At 40.2% G+C, this 16,596-nt stretch overlaps 1 protein-coding gene across 5 annotated transcripts in view; it reads left to right on the top strand.

The window, feature by feature from the left end:
- Nucleotides 1-358: 358 nt before the first annotated feature.
- The window catches only part of MME (membrane metalloendopeptidase), a 108,471-nt gene continuing 92,233 nt past the window's right edge, over nt 359-16,596 (top strand). The window contains exons 1-4 of one of the 5 annotated variants that reach the window (XM_043473945.1): nt 851-1,242; nt 4,691-4,790; nt 5,150-5,319; nt 6,026-6,061. In XM_043473945.1, the coding sequence (XP_043329880.1) occupies nt 5,160-5,319; nt 6,026-6,061 (196 nt within the window). In that variant the 5' untranslated portion in view covers nt 851-1,242; nt 4,691-4,790; nt 5,150-5,159. Of the gene's footprint in view, nt 514-654; nt 782-850; nt 1,243-4,690; nt 4,791-5,149; nt 5,320-6,025; nt 6,062-16,596 lie in introns of those variants that run through there. The other 4 variants (XM_043473944.1, XM_043473946.1, XM_043473943.1 and 1 more) reach the window with 4 other exon arrangements.

The raw sequence follows: 16,596 nt of genomic DNA, 5'->3' as shown, positions 1-16,596 counted from the left end.
AGGAGAGAAAGAAAATAAAGAAAAAAATGAGAAAGGAAGGAAGCTTCGCTGATGGGAGCGAGAAAAAGGGAAAGAGTGTGAGGAAGAGAATTGTTTTTGTCTCAGGTCCATTAGGAAGAGAAATAGAACCTTTATCAGCACAGCAGAATCTCGAAGAGGCAATGTATTGTTTTCTTGAAAGCCCAGAAGCTAAGCAATTCCAAGAATGTTTGGCAAAGACCTTTAGAGAAGGGTGAGGTGGGGGGCGGGTGGGGAGGACTTTCTCAAACCCCTAGCCCCCAGCCCTGGCCCCCCCACAGGATGTGACAGGATTTGGGAGACCTAGAGGAAACCTTCAGGTCACTCAGGGAACTGCTCCTCTAGCTGGTCCTGCAGTGGCGAGGCGGGGTGGGGGGTGGGGGGTGAGAGCGCCCAGACGCGCGGGGCGCGGAGATGTGCAAGTGGCGAAGCTGGACCCAGCGCAGGCGGGAGCAGCCGCCCAACTCCCGGCGCGGGATCTGCTGAGAGGCCACGGTGAGTCTCTCTGGATGCGGGTCAAGAGATGCTCTGGTTCCCCGTCGCCCCCGGGGCCCCGGCCGAGGCGGGCCCGGAACCTCTCCGGAGTCCGGCCTGGGCTCCGCGCTGCCACCCGCTGCCGGGAGCCCGCGCTGCTCCGGGCGCGCCTGGGCGGACGCACCGACCCACCCGCGCTGCTGGGCTCCCCGCCGCCCGCCAGCCCCGTGCGCTCATTGGTTGGGGATGTGTCTGCTCAGCAGCCGCCAACTTCCCCCGAATCCCACGGGTGAGTCCCGGGAGAGCGAGCTGGCACCTGGGAGCTGAGGGAGATGGGTTCAAAGGGCGTGAGATCTCCCCGGGGGCGGTGGGAGCTGTTGGGACGGGAGCTGGAGGGCAGAGCTGGCCGCGGGGCGCGGCTGCCCAGGAGGTGCGCGGAACCGGGTCGACGACTCAGGTCCGGCGCGTTCAGAGCGCCCGCGACCCCGCGGGCGAGGGAGGCGTGCCCTGGGAAAAGCCGAAACTGAGACTTAAAGAGTGAGGGACCAGGGCAGAGAGGGTAACCTGGAGGAGGGCTCTTCAAGTGATGTGAGGTCGCCTCTTCAGGTTCATTTCCATAGCTTTCCCGCAGCCTCTTCCTCGGAGAGTTAGGTCTGGTTACTGAGGTCAGCGGTACCAGATTGCAGCGGGATTTGGGGACTGGGAATTTGCCATTCCGCTGGACAGACACAGTGTTTTTGTATATTTAAAGTAAGGTTTGTTTTCATTTTGGCTTCTATCAGATTTTTCTTCCCTTTTGTAGCTCACTTTTCTATTTTTACTTTCCCTAACCTGAAGATCTTTTTATGATCCCACCTCTTCATCTTGCTTTGAACCTTAGTTTCCTCTTACATAATTTATGCTGATAGAGTGCTTAAATCTCTCGAGGGTTGGTTGGTGGGAGTGGGGTAGGTAGTTCTTTAGCAGATGAAAGTTTCCTTAATCGGTCTCAACCAGTTTGTATTATTCGAACAAAAGGGTAATTGCAACCGAACTGTTCTCTTTAGCCACTTGATCAAGCCTACCCCTCCCCAATATACGATGCAAATAGTAATTTTATTAAACTGAAAAGTGGTACCTTGATTTGCATTGTCAGCATTTGGAAGTTGCTAATCCGCAAACCGGCTATGAAGGCATCTACCTTGCATTATTGCTGGGTTTCAGTACTTACAGAAATATTGTCCCACAGTTTCTTGCGCTCCATGCTGTGTCTTTTGTTGTATAGCTGCTACACTGCATATGGGAGTAATGTAGTGGGATTTTGTGTTCAGAACTCCGTGTATTATTAACAGATCCTGGAAACACCTTCAAGTTAATGTCTGGGGAAACAAGGAGGTGATTTCTCTAGCTTATGCGCCTCCTCGTATCTGCAGCTACCGTCTAGTATATGCGCTGCCATCGACATATGGGACCTGTTACCATCTTTTTTGAATATAAGTATAGTTGATTTATAATATGTATCAGTTTCAGGTGTATAGCATAGTGGTTCACTATTTTTGTAGATTATACTCCCCTATAGGTGGAACCTGTTTCTCTTGCTTTCTATGCCTCAGTTTCCATAATACAAACTGTAATTGCATAGACTAACCTCAGGGACTAGTAGAAATGTTAATGTACTGTGAAGATGAACATTGCTTGGATTTATAGACTTCTTTTTAACAACCAGTTATCCTCTGGATTCTTTGATTTGATGATGTGATAAAAGTAATGTGTATGCTCAACTGGTATAAAAAAATGCTACTTTATATTGCTTGGAAACTCAGTTTCTACCTAGGCAAAAGAATCATTTTTTCTTTTGGAGATGTTGTCTGAAGTCTGCAGTTTGTTAGGTTAGATGTTCTATTTCTCTTCTCGTGGAAGTGTCTACTTTTTTTGCTTGAACTTGCCAACACATCTCCAAGTGAGGTGAAATACTTTAAGGATGTAGGTATGTTTTGGCATATCCTGCTTTATAGGGGACTACAAGTATCAGCTGTATAATTTTTATATTCTTTTGTATAATTTCCTCCTTTACCCCTCTCCAAAATGGGTTGGGTGTGGTTGCATTGGGCGTCTAAGTATCTGAGAGATGGTGGTAAGTTTCTTCCTGAAATTCAAGATACTGACACTTATTTTCATATAAGAAAATAGTGAATCCACTGGAATTGACTGGAAATGAATGACAAAGTTAATTAGGCGGTTAAACATGCCTGCCTCATTTTTGCTTTGGTAAATGCTGTTGAAAAATGTGTCTTAGGAGCAAAGATTGCAAATTACCAGGCATTTACAAGAGGGGCAGATGGAGAGTTAGCATGTAGTTAAAAAATGATATTCATCTGATGCAGGTAGAAGGACTAAGCCTCAGTCACTGCCTTCATTTACCCCTGTAATAATTTCTGCTGCCTTAGGTGCAGAACCATTCATTAAGAGCTCAACTCTTCGGTACCCCAGTCTCATGGGTAAGGAGGAGAAACCTAGGGAAAGTACCCTAGAAGGCAGAAAGATACACATGCCTACTAGTTCTCCTGTATACTGGAAGCCTGGTGGCGCCAAAGAGCACCTTTAATTTAACCCCATGGCTGCCCTGGTTCCTGGCCCTAAGTTTTGCTAGAGAAACTGACTGTTGTTTCTAATAAAGAACTAAAAAGAGAAGTGGGTCGTAATATATCAGGAGAATGTTTCTCTAGATTGTCTTCTGAACTATTATTAGAGAAGGGAGAGAAATACTCAGGAAAGGGAAATACTCAAATAGATGTGATTAATATTAAGATGTTTTTGAAGTCAGTCTTGAATTCATCTGGGAGAAGTGAAAAATTATTCTTTTTATTGTTTCCCTTTCTGTACAGCATACAAGCATTCACTTTGTTTCCACATTTTCTTTCCCCACCTACCTCCCCTGTTAAAACTCCAAGGACTACTATCAATGCAATTCCATATCATAACCCAAGAAAGAGGCTGTAAGATGAAGCCAACATGAGTTACATAACTATTAAGACATTTTAACATTCAGGTACATTACATTCCGTTTTTATTGAGTAGACACGGTTTTCATGGTCTAATAAAATATTTTTATTTGATAGTCTGTCCTTGGTTATAGCCTCATGTAATCAAAGGGACAGCATACTTAAAAATATGTATCCAGAAATTTAAAGTTCAGTTGTGGTTCACTTAGTAATAACTCAGTAGGCATATTAAATTCCTAGTTATCTGCTGGCTCACCCAGGCTGTCCTTTAAACATAGAATCCTTATCTACTTTATGCTGTGCCTCAGTTTCCACAAAACACATTCTCAGAAAATTACAAAGATTTCTAACAGTAAGAGCATCTCTGTGCAGTCATTTCATCTGGGAACTAAATTATATGCTTAATTTGCATCAGGCTATAAACAGCTAATCTGTTCGTTTATGATCCTTTTTACTACAGTCAACCAGGAAAATTGAAGTTGTCTGTTCTAAGCTTTGGTGAATGGCTGATAAAGAGTCACTAGGCCTCTAAAAGAAGCATAATGAAATTTAATACTTAGGCTTATATCCCCGTAATTTTACCCCCTAGACTTCTGCAATAAGGTTTAAAGTAGCTATCTTTCTATGATGATTCAATTTTATTTTCAAAATGTATTCTTTGTAATTGTGTTCTTTGAAATGTATTCATTGTAAATGTATTCTTAGTTGTGTAGCTCTGGGCAAGTTACCTGGCTTTTCTTTGCCCCACTTTCCTAAGGTATAGAATTGGAATATTAAAATCCACCTCACAAAGATTCAGAAAATTAGCATATACAAAGCACTAAGAACTATGAATGACACAGGGGAAGTACTCAATACATGTCAGCTATTATTAGTAGAAGTATTAATATTAGTAATTTAAAAACAAGTTAAATAAGTATCTTGTTATCGTGACCTGCAAGGTTGAATTTTTTTTTAATCATATTTTTTCCTTCTTTAGTTGCACAAGGAAGCTGTGATTGTGGTTAATATCTCTCATCCCAGGTTGTAAACCATGACTTTTGGTCCAGTGAATGACCATTTCCAAGACAGTCTAACCAGTTAATAGATACTCATGTTAGCAGCTATAATTTTGAACTGTAAAAATAAAAGATTTTTTTAAGACTGAAAAAAAAGCTACCACAAATGTTTGTTCATTTTTGTTTTTATCTGTATTCATATTTCAAATTATTATCTAGTCAAAACCACAAAGTATTAGACATTGCTTCCCAAGCTTGTAAAGGAAGACAGTGGAACAGATATAAAATTCAGCTTTGATGTTGTCCAAAGTTCAGAAGGGTGAGTTTAAAAATTTCCTTAATGGTACAGAAGTTACCTGCTTATGAACCGCTAAAGAAATTCTATGTATTTAAGCAAGTTTCCTTGTCTAATTTTGCTTGGATCTTTAGTGATATGTCAAAAAACCCAAAAGATTGTGGCCAGGATCTGTCTAATTTATATGACTATATACCCTTTGCTTTCAGAATCAAAATTTTGACTTTCAGCAAAAAAATTTATATTTCTAATTTATACTGAGTTAGCCTTTCACTTTTATTCAGCTACGTTAGGCATTTAGAAAATTGTGTATAGATCTCTTCGTTTTATCTATCTATTTGTTATGACTAGTTTTTAAAAATTAAAAAATAAGTTTTTTGCAGATTTTAGGTAATGGGCAGATCAGAAAGTCAGATGGATATAACTGATATCAACACACCAAAGCCAAAGAAGAAACAGAGATGGACCCCACTGGAGATCAGCCTTTCTGTCCTCGTCCTGCTGCTCACCATCATTGCAGTGACGATGATAGCGCTCTATGCGACCTACGATGGTGAGTTATTCCCACACTCATGCCCACAAGCATGCAGAGGAGAGCGAAGTCTTTATCCTAGACTTTTCCCATCTATTAAACAATAGGTTAAGGAGAGAGACACTTAAAGACTGTGATATAAAGATTCATTTATAAAATATAATATCAATATGCCAAAACAATTAACTTTGACTAAAGTACAATGTTTTTTTATGCTTGAGCTAAGTTATTAATTGCCAAGTATAGTTAGTGCACTCATACTTATTTTATGAAGATTCTAATGTATAATTTTACTTGATGAAAATGTTCACAATTTTAAAACCAACTTCATTTGGTCAACTTTTGTTGTGTCATTGAAATTCTAAACAGCTTTATGAGAATTTAAGAGGTCTAATTTGACTCTTAAAAGTTTTTCACAAATGGGGAAAAAAAATGGTTATCAGACTAAAACAACTGATATTTCAATTTAATAGTACTAAGGGCTTAGGGGTCAGAGATGATATAGGAAATACATTCTCTTCATTTAAAAATTTTTAAATTTAGGATTTGCTTATTTCATTCCTCTTTATCTTCTTCTAACTTCTGTCAGTGGTATATAATACTCAGAGTTTAGTTCTTGCTCTAAGGAATTAATTATTTAATTGATAGCTTATAAAAGAAGAAAAGGTAGGGAGAAAATAGAAAACATGTATTGCAAATATTTATGCATATATCCTTCTTTTTCTAGACGGTATTTGCAAGTCATCAGAGTGCATAAAATCAGGTAAGGATATGGTTTTTAAATCAAATAGTTTTATAATTAATGTATAAACTTTAAAAATCAAATGCTAAAAAAAAATAATAAAAAAAAATAAAAATCAAATGCTAATATATCTCTATATTTGTGTATATTTTTATTTATTATAAATCATTAATTTACAGTCAAAGAAAATAAAAATACATTTAAGTAGTAGATAGTTAATTTATTCATTCTATAAAGGAATTCACTCATTTGAACTCCAGAGTATATGGTAGGGTAGAGATGGAGAACTGTATCTCTAGCTTTATGAAGCTTGCCTTATAATTGGAGAAAGAAAATCAGTACATTGAAATGGCACACACCATATCATTTAGTTTTAAATTTCTCAGTGCAGATCATTAGAGGGCTTAGAATGAAAAAGGAAGTAACATGTAATCCTCTAAAGCAAGGTAGAGAAACTGATATTTGGGAGAGGTCTTAAAGCAGGGCTAGGACGCGGAAGTGGATGCAGAAGAGAAATTTCCAAACTAGGAGAAAGGACAGGACTAAATCATGTGGAGAAGCAGTGAAAGTATAGACTTGATAGATAAAAGTTACAGAGAGCATTGAGAATTCATGTTTAGCCCTAATTTTGTAGTAGGAGTGGAAAGGATATTTTCCTAAACAGATCACTCAATAAGGCAAAAGTTGGAAGGTAATTCTGGGAATGCTAGGGTAGGGGGACCGAGTGAGAAGCTAGGGAGAGCAGGCAGGTAGGGGCTGCTTCTGTAACTCAGGTGTGAGCTGAGGAGGGCTACCTACAGTGGGATGGAAAAGCAATGAAACAATTGGCTGGCTCAGTAGCACTGACTTGCTAAATGAAGGATATGAACAATTTGAACATGACACCGAGTGTGAAACCTCAAGGGACTTGGGAGACCGGCAGCTCACACAGAAACGTCGAAGTTAGGTGAGTTTGTTTTCTGGGGGGATGTGATTAATGTGGATTTAGACCTGTTGGGTCCAAGTCAGGGGTAATATCGAAGTGAAGATTGACAGCAAGAAAGTAAAGATGGAGTGGATCTAGGGTCTGTCAGCCAAGAGGTGATGGTTGACGCCTTGGGAATATTTGAGTTCTTAAAAGGAGAAGTATAAGGTTGAAATTAAGAGGACATCAAGTATTAGAGTAGAAGGAAAAGAAAAATCAGCAAAGGGAACAGAGAAGTAGATGACGCTTTTAGAAGTCATATCAATTAGAGTGTGGTGAAAATAAGAACATTTTGACAAAGAGAAAAAAGATGGTGGCAGATATGTGAACACCTTGGATATGGACATAATATATATGCCCTTTAGCAAGAGGTTCTAAACTTCCTAGTGTCTACATCTCTTCTAAGAAATAACCTGTCACAAATAAGTTTTAAACACTTTCTGTTGGACTGTCTTATGTGGTTTTTTGTTATTTACTGATTTGTGCAGAATAATGATGGGAAAACTGTGGGATTATAGGTTATAGTCTAATGTCCTGAGTGTATATGTGCTCTTCTTGCCTACCCTCCCCCCACCACTGGATCTCAAGGGCACTAGCCATATAGACATTCTGGGACAAGATGTGGGTAGCTTAGGATACCAGCCATTTGCTCCTCAGCATAACAGCATGCACTTTCCCATCCAAGGGCCTTCCCAGAAACCAAGGCGTTTCCTTATTCCTCAGGGGAATGGCTACACAGGTCCCTTGGCTGGGTGGTGTCCAGGGTTTCTGCTAGAGTCGGTAGTGCTCAAGTTGTCTGAATTACTGCTTGCCCTCTCCCTGAGTCCCATCTCTCCTTCCTCTCCACCAGGTGCCCTATTATATGCTCATGCTATTCAGTTTTGAAAAGCCCCCACTTATGTGTTGACTTCTAATTATCTCTGTTTTTCAATACACTTGACAGACCTATTAAGTCTCTTAATCTATAGATTCTCTCAGGCACTCTTTTTTTCTTTCTCAATTTTTTTTTCTTGGATTTTATTTTTGAAGAAACTAGATCCTTTGATTCCGTAGGCGTAACTGTGTAAAATCCTACAGGTGATTGTACCCTAGAGATCTGAGTAGGTTTCTTCAGTGATACCCACCCAATGAGCAATGTGACATTTGGAATCTGAAATCTTACACGTGACTTAATGTTTGGGGGTAAGGCTTTGGCTTTTTTTGATGGTGGTTGCCAGGCTTAACTCATTAAAATGTGTTTAAACTGGACCTTTAATTGTAGCCTAGAAATAATACCAAATGTAAAAAACACCTCACAGAACTATATCTTGGCAGAGAAATGTATACAATAGAAATAACTTCAGTGAAAAATAAGATTGCTGAATAGCTGTGTGTTTTTCTTCATTCTGCTTTGTTGATTCACAAGCTGTTAAGAATTCTTTCATATTCCTAGTTACTATTCCTCCCTGGGGGGAGAATGGTGAAACTTACACTTATGGACAGAGTTTTCATGCTCTCCTTACACACACACACACACACACACACAGTCCTCTACTGGTTAGAAAATATTTTCTGTGTCAGAAAATACAACTGTCACTTTTGGAAGTTTCTGTAGATTAAGAAAACTCTAGGGGAAATTTTGGAAAGAAAAAAAGTGAGAGAGTGAAAGAGGGAAATGGATGGAAAAGAAAAGAAAAGTGGAGAAAAGGATATTGAAAAAAATATAAAGTCTCCCACCAGCAATTCTATACATTACTTTAAAAGGTTGGGAAGATTCAAATCTGAGCACTGAAATTGTTGAACATTGGAAAGGTTAGGTATGGATACCCACAGTGCTTATTTTAAGTAAAAGTTGGCTTTAGCTTAAATCTTTCTCCCCATGGAAGGGAAAGTCATGGCAAGTGTACTTCTCTCTTTGATCCTATGAAGTCAAGGGATGGAGGTCAAGCCATACTAAGGTAAAAATAAAACATTGTAGAAGGCTGTGGATCATCTTGAAATTTAGTGTTTGTCCTTTAAACCTCTATAAATTTAAATATTGGTTTGGTCAAAAGGTTAGTTCAGGGTTTCCATAAGCTGTTATGGAAAAATCTGAAAAAAATTTTCAGTTCAGTTCAGTTCAGTCGCTCAGTCGTGTCTGACTCTTTGCGACCCCATGAGTCCCAGCACGCCAGGCCTCCCTGTCCATCACCAATTCCCGGAGTCTACCCAAACCCATGCCCATCGAGTCGGTGATGCCATCCAGCCATCTCATCCTCTGTCATCCCTTTCCCCTCCTGCCCCCAGCATCAGGGTCTTTTCCAGTGAGTCAACTCTTCGCCTGAGGTGGCCAAAGTATTGGAGTTTCAGCTTCAGCATCAGTCCTTCCAACAAACACCCACGACTGATCTCCTTTAGGATGGACTGGTTGGATCTCCTTGCAGTCCAAGGGACTCTCAAGAGTCTTCTCCAACACCATAGTTCAAAAGCATCAATTTTTCAGCGCTCAGCTTTCTGTATAAGCCAACTCTCACATCTGTATATGACCACTGGAAAAACCATTAGCCTTGACCAGACGGACCTTTGTTGGCAAAGTAATGTCTCTGCTTTTTAATATGCTACCTAGGTTTGTCATAACTTTCCTTCCAAGGAGTAAGCGTCTTTTAATTTCATGGCTGCAGTCATAATCTGCAGTGACTTTGGAGCTCCAAAAAATAAAGTCTGACACTGATTCCACTGTTTCCCCATCTATCTGCCATGAAGTGATGGGACCAGATGCCATGATCTTAGTTTTCTGAATGTTGAGCTTTAAGCCAACTTTTTCACATTCCTCTTTCACTTTCATCAAGAGGCTTTTTAGTTCCTCTTCACTTTCTGCCATAAGGGTGGTATCATCTGCATATCTGAGGTTATTGATATTTCACCTGGCAATCTTGATTCCAGCTTGTTGCTTTTTCCAGCCCAGCGTTTCTCATGATGTACTCTGCATATAAGTTAAATAAGCAGGGTGACAATATACAGCCTTGATGTACTCCTTTTCCTATTTGGAACCAGTCTGTGGTTCCATGTCCAGTTCTAACTGTTGCTTCCTGACCTGCATATAGGTTTCTCAAGAGGTGGGTCAGGTGATCTGGTATGCCCATCTCTTTCAGAATTTTCCACAGTTTATTGTGATCCACACAAAGGCTTTGGCGTAGTCCATAAAGCAGAAATAGATGGTTTTCTGGAACTCTCTTGCTTTTTTGATGATCCAGCGGATATTGGCAATTTGATCTCTGGTTCCTCTGCCTTTTCTGAAACCAGCCTGAACATCTGGAAGTTCATGGTTCACGTATTGCTGAAGCCTGGCTTGGAGAATTTTGAGCATTGCTTTGCTGGCATCATGTGAGATGAGTGCAATTGTGCAGTGGTTTGAGCATTCTTTGGCATTGCCTTTCTTTGGGATTGAAGTGAAAACTGACCTTTTCCAGTCCTGTGGCCACTGCTGAGTTTTCCAAATTTGCTAGCATATTGAGTGCAGCACTTTCACAGCATCATCTTTTAGGATTTGAAATATCTCAACTGGAATTCCATCCATCACCTCCACTAGCTTTGTTCATAGTGATGCTTTCTAAGGCCCATTTGACTTCATATTCCAGGATGTCTGGCTCTAGGTGAGTGCTCACACATTGTGATTATCTGGGTCGTGAAGATCTTTTTTGTACAGTTCTTCTGTGTATTCTTGCCACCTCTTTTTAATAGACTTCCCTGGTGGCTCAGACGGTAAAACTTCTGCCTACAATTCTGGAGAGCCGGGTTCAATCGCTGGGTCGGGAAGATCTGCTGGAGAAGGGAACGGCAACTCACTCCAGTGTTCTTGCCCCCTCTCCCCCAAAAAAGGGGCTCAAAGAAAAACTTTTTAGCCAACCCAATATTTATAATATACACAAAATGATGTTTATAATACATACTTTAACTTGCTTGTGTAAGAAATGCATCACTATGAAAGAGTACACCAGACCTAAAATGAAGCACACACTACTTAACAAGTTATGGCCGTGTTCAAAACCCTATTATTAAAGTATGAGTAATATTATTCATCTCTTATTTACCATACAAGATTGTAAAAAAACGTGGAGTTATAGAGCCTGAGTGTGATTTCTCAAATGTCTGTAAATCTATATCCTGAAACTGGCTTCCATGGCACTGAAACCTTATTGAGATGTCGAAGAATCATGAACTTTAAGTCGAGGTTTCCCTGTTCCATCACTGTTGACCTTTTGGGCTGGATCATTCTTTGCTGTGGGGAGGGGACTGTTCTGTGGACGGTAGGACATTTAATAGCATCCCTGGCTTCTGGCACTAGGTGACTAGTAGCACTATTTCCCAATGGTGACAACCAGAAAATGCCTCCAGACATTGCCAGCTGTCTCCCTGGGGCAGCAGCATCGTCTCCAGTTGAGTGCCCCTGGCTTAAATAATCTCAGGAGATCATCTAATGCTATTTCTTTGTACTAGGCAGAATAATGCTTCCCTAGAGATGCCCACTTCCTGTCCTTGGATCCTGTGAATGCGTTACCTTATAAGTCAAGGGATACTTTGCAAATGTGATTATTAAGTTAAGGATAACCCAGGGAGATTATCCTGAGTTATCTGGATGGTTTTATGTGATCACAAGTGTTCTTATTGGGTTGGCTGAAAGGTCCATTCAGGTACCATTTATAGAAAACCCCAAATGAACCTTTTGGCTAACCCAGTATAAGGGGGAGGGAAGAGGAGGGTGGGAATCAGAGAAGAAGATCTAAGAAAGAAGCAGAGAAAGCCAGGATTGGAGTGATGCAGCCATGAGCCAGATGACGTGTGTCGCCTCTAGATGCTGAAAAGGGAAAGGCATGGTTCTTTCTCGAGTATCCAGAAGGAATGTTGACCTCCCTGTTGACCTCCAGAGCCATAAGATAATGCATTTCTGTTAAGTCACTGCTTTTGTGACAGTTTGTTGTAGCAGCAATAGGGAACAAGTAATATACCCTTCTATAGTTCCTTTATTTGAGGCCTGTCTTTGAAGAGTTAAACATGCATACCCAGTGTTTCTTGCTAAACTAGTCTTTTATTACTAAATTGTGTGTAACATATAAGGATAAGGAAGAAATGTTAAATAGATTAATAGAGGGGTATAATAATACAGGAGAATAATAATAGAATATAATAAAGTAAAAATAGGAGATAATAAAATAGAATAACAGTAGCTAACACTTATTGAATGTTTGTGTGTTTGACCCTGTTGCAGGCAGTTTACCTTTGATCCTCATAGTGACCTTGTGAATTAGGTACCATTATACATTCTTTTTACAGATGAACAAAACTTGAGCTAGCATTGCACTCCAGGCAGCCTGGCTCTAGAGCCTGTATTCATGACCACTTCTCCATGTTGCCTTAAAGATAATCAGGCATCTGTCAAACTTTTAATGCTCTATGCTTGTACATGCAGTATTTGAGAGCAAATTTCATCCTCTCGTGATAGAACTTGGAATTAAAGGACATAAATGACTCTCAGAGAACTGAAATAATTAAATCCAAACTGGGAATGAGAAGAATGAGTATCTCTTTGACCAAGAACCAAGCTACTTTACTGAGAACAGTAAGCAACTTTATCAGTGATTTTAGTACATCAAACTCAACTTGGAATTGAGGAGTTTAAAGAAGCAAACATTAGCAGTGTGGTCCTCACCTCTCCAGGGGATAGGGAAACCAAATTCAGATACATGATCAATAGAGTTCTCAAGAGAGCAGGACCACCTGTACAGTTGTGCAGGTTGTACACTGCACAATTGCGGCAGTCCTGAGGGAGAGATTTGTGTGGCACCAGGACCTGGCTGAACCTCTCAGAGCTATCCATTTTCTTTACTTTAATTCTCTACTCACCAAGCAAACTTTTGATGAGTATTTAAATATTAATACGGGAAAGGAGGCATTCTGTTCACTTGATGGATATATTCAGCCTGGTGAGATAATGTATTCCTATTCTGATATATAATCACTTTTGTGTGGCTGGAGCCATAACCTTTGAAGTAAATGAACCTTCCAAATATCTGATCGTTTCTGCAAGGGCCAGATCCTGGTAATGCCCTCCGTGAAGCATCTTGTTAGCAACTGGCCTTTTCCTGGCAGCAGCAGGGAACATCTGCACTGCTATGGGCCATGGTCCCGCCTTCCTTGTCTGTTGACACCCGAGAAGCCTCCATGAAGAAGAAGGACACAACTGGATGAGTACGCTGAAGACTGCAGACTGGCTCAGGAGGGCTGCCAGCCAGGTAACAGCCTTTCAGAGTGGAAGATGAGGCGATTTCATTATGTAATTAAGCTCGAAAAAAATCCTTCAGGCAATAAGAACGCAGCAGGTATCTTAGTGGGAAGACTGCCGAAGCACAGCTTTGTTCATTTAAATGTGGCATGTGGCAATTTGCTTTGGGCTTCCCTGACACCATTCTCCTGACAATTGCACAGAAATACTTGCTCAAAAATTCTCCAGTCTAAATTAGCATCTGTCAATCAGATCCTTTCCAAGAAAGGGAGTCAATTATGTGATAGATACACTCATATATCACATATTTTTCTTACCTTCTAGGTAGATTTTAAGCAGTCATGCACTATCTCTTTTTAGTACGTGGTCAAAGTATGGAAAACATAGATAAATTGGATTCAGTGGTTAAAGGGGAAAAAAATTGGCAATGTCTGATAATTTCATTTGGTATCTTAAGGTTTATTTTACAGAAAAGGCAAAACTGTAGGGGCAGAAAGTGGAATAGCTTTTGCCTGTGGGCTGGGATTGGAACAAGGATTCCCACAAATGGACATAAGGAAACATTCTGGGGTGATGGAATGTTTCTAGAGTTGGATTGTGGTGATCATTGTATAAATACGTAGATGTATTAAAAGTCACTGGGTGAATTTTATGGTATGTGGTTTAAAAACAACAAAATCACCCTTATCCCTTTTTTCCATTCTCCAGTGTCCGTTTATAAGTAATTATCTTCTGTTTTGATCTTCTACTTGCTATTGTTAGTAAATGTTGAGTCCATTGATTCCCATTTCCACAATTCAAAGCAATTATGTGTCATTTTCTATGCCTACCAAATCACTAAATAATTTAAGCTTCTCAGTTTGAGTGAGTACCTATTATTTGATTACATTAGCATTATATTGATGAAAAGTCTATGGAAATAGTAAATCAACTAGGAAGTTAAAATTATTTCAGAATTGGACATGGGAAGCACAGTTTGCATATGCTGGAGTTGCATTTTCAGAGGAAGTTGGGGATATATGTGGTAGGGTAGGCCAGGTAGATCAACCACCTCTTAATCAGAGGCAGGATACTGGGTCTACCACAGAGTGGTTCTTGGGGATAATCGTGCTCCTGGGAAAAGGTGTTAGTTTTTCCCGAGAGTTCTGTGAATTGTTTCCCTTTCCACCCTGACTACCAATATGTCAAGAGATTTATCTTTAACCTTTAATTATAGGACCTCTTGTATACATTTGATTCATTAGCATTATCCCTGCCCTCCTTTTTCTTTCTCAGCTGATGTATATGATTTTGTTTTATATATCCCCCTGTAAGGCCACTTTGAATTCTTTTATGAGCCACATAGGTTAATAATTAGATGACTATAATATAGAGAAATTCCAGTAATAGATATGTGCATGAGAAAGACTGTTAAAGAGTAAACTTTATTTCAAAGAGATGTGTTATGAATAATTAAGGCAAAATCTTTTGAAAGATTGTGGCTTCTTTTTCCACAAAGCCAACAGCATGAAAGAACTGAGATGTAAGTTTGGGCCACATCCTGTGTTGCTAGTATGTGATCTTAATTAAGTCAGTTTAGCTCTCTGCATTTCATTTTCCTTATCTACAAAACTGAAATTAAAAGTGTCTCATTTTACAGAGAAACAGCAAAGATTAATGACAGCCTGTTTCATCTTATGCATTCTTCAAGGAGAGGCACCACAGGTATAACACACGGATATAACCCATTTAATATGTTCTTTCATGAAACTTGCAGATGCACCATTTAAAGCTGTTTTTTGAAGGGTAAAAATCTATTTATTGAGAATCAAAGGGCAGTCAACGTATTTTTTAAGTGGAAGGTGTATCTAAAAAAGAGAGAGGGTAGGGGTTGGGGGGAGAGAGAGAGAAAGTAGTATATTTTAGATACTCTCGGGTAAAGATGTGTCATCTCTTATTAACATTTTCCTTGACTACTGTGCTCTATTTTAGCACAAGAAGTGACAGTTCAGCCTGCGAATCAGGTAAAATGAGCAAAGTTAGTGTCGGGCACTTGCATCCATGTTTCCTGTAAAGCAAAGCACATTTTTGGGTGTGTGTGAAATCAGTCGGGCACACTTTGATTTGAACACATAGCTCTCCTGTGCTCACCCTTGCAGACACTCACTGTTATCCCTTCCCTCCCCAGTGATTAAACCCTAAAAGTAAAGAAGCCAGAGGGCTACAGTAAGAGGAGAATAGCTAGATTCTTGTTATTAACAATATGGTCCAGATAGCAGCAGCAGCTGGGAACTTGCAAAAATGCAAATTCTCAGATCCCAACTCAGACCTGTTGAGTCTGCAACTGGATTTTTAGTCAAATTGCCAGGGGAGGACACTGCACAGTAAGGACTGAGAAGCACTGGGCAACAGTGATTCTCGACTATGGCTGCTTATTACGATAATGGGGGAAACTTAAAATATATCCATGCCAGCCCATCTCTTGTCCCTCACACACAAAGTTCCCAGTCCTTTAGCAGAGTGGTTTCTGCTGAGTATTGGTAGAAAAGGAATTGAAGTAAATGAAGTGACATTAAGGTATATAGAAATTCCCTAGGCATTTGCATTTTTACAAGAAGTTATATGTAACCGACTGATTGCTTTAAAAGGTGCAATTTTGGACAGTGCTACTCTGTGAAAACTAAGTCAGAGCTGAGGGACACTGGTCCAGTTTTTTCTTTTTTTTATAAACTAATTATAATGGAGAAGCTGAACCTAGACTGTTCCTTTGAATTTCCTAGTAGAATGTAGGCACGGATATTTCCATAGAGACTTCAGAACAATATCTTTCCTTATCTATTCCTCTCTTCATTCATTTATAATTCCCCAAAACATTAATTGAACACTTTCTAAATATTGAGCACTTTTCTAGACACTGGGAGCTTGACCTTAGATATACCCTGCCCTCAGGAAAGTGACAGTCTAGTCAGCAGGACAGACCAATAAACAAAGTCACCATGCGGTTTGGGTAAGCGCTAGGGCAGAGAGAAGCAGAGTGTTCCGCGGACGCTCTGAGAACAGAGCTCCCAGGCCACATCAATCCTTATATAGCTTGGCCGCTAGTGATTGTAACAGGGCCAGGAAAGCATTTGCAAGAGGAAACATCGCCTGCTGGTTCAGAAGGCCAGCCTGGGGCTGGCAGGCCGGTGGAGCAGAGGGCAGCACGTGTACTGGCTGGGGGCAGTACGCCTGGGTGAGTGTAGGGTCTGCAAGGAGCTCACGATGACTGGAGTGTAATGTGGAATGCACTGGGTTGTAATTCCTCTTCAAGTCTAGAGAAAATGCATAAGTATCTTATAGGGAGCATCTAAAGGATTTTAAGCAGAGGTGGGACAT

The sequence above is a fragment of the Cervus canadensis genome, chromosome 7 (assembly GCF_019320065.1).
Source record: "Cervus canadensis isolate Bull #8, Minnesota chromosome 7, ASM1932006v1, whole genome shotgun sequence".
NCBI classification, from domain to species: Eukaryota; Metazoa; Chordata; class Mammalia; order Artiodactyla; family Cervidae; genus Cervus; species Cervus canadensis.
Note: the sequence above shows the minus strand (reverse complement) of the source record. Positions and strands in the feature narration are given on the sequence as shown.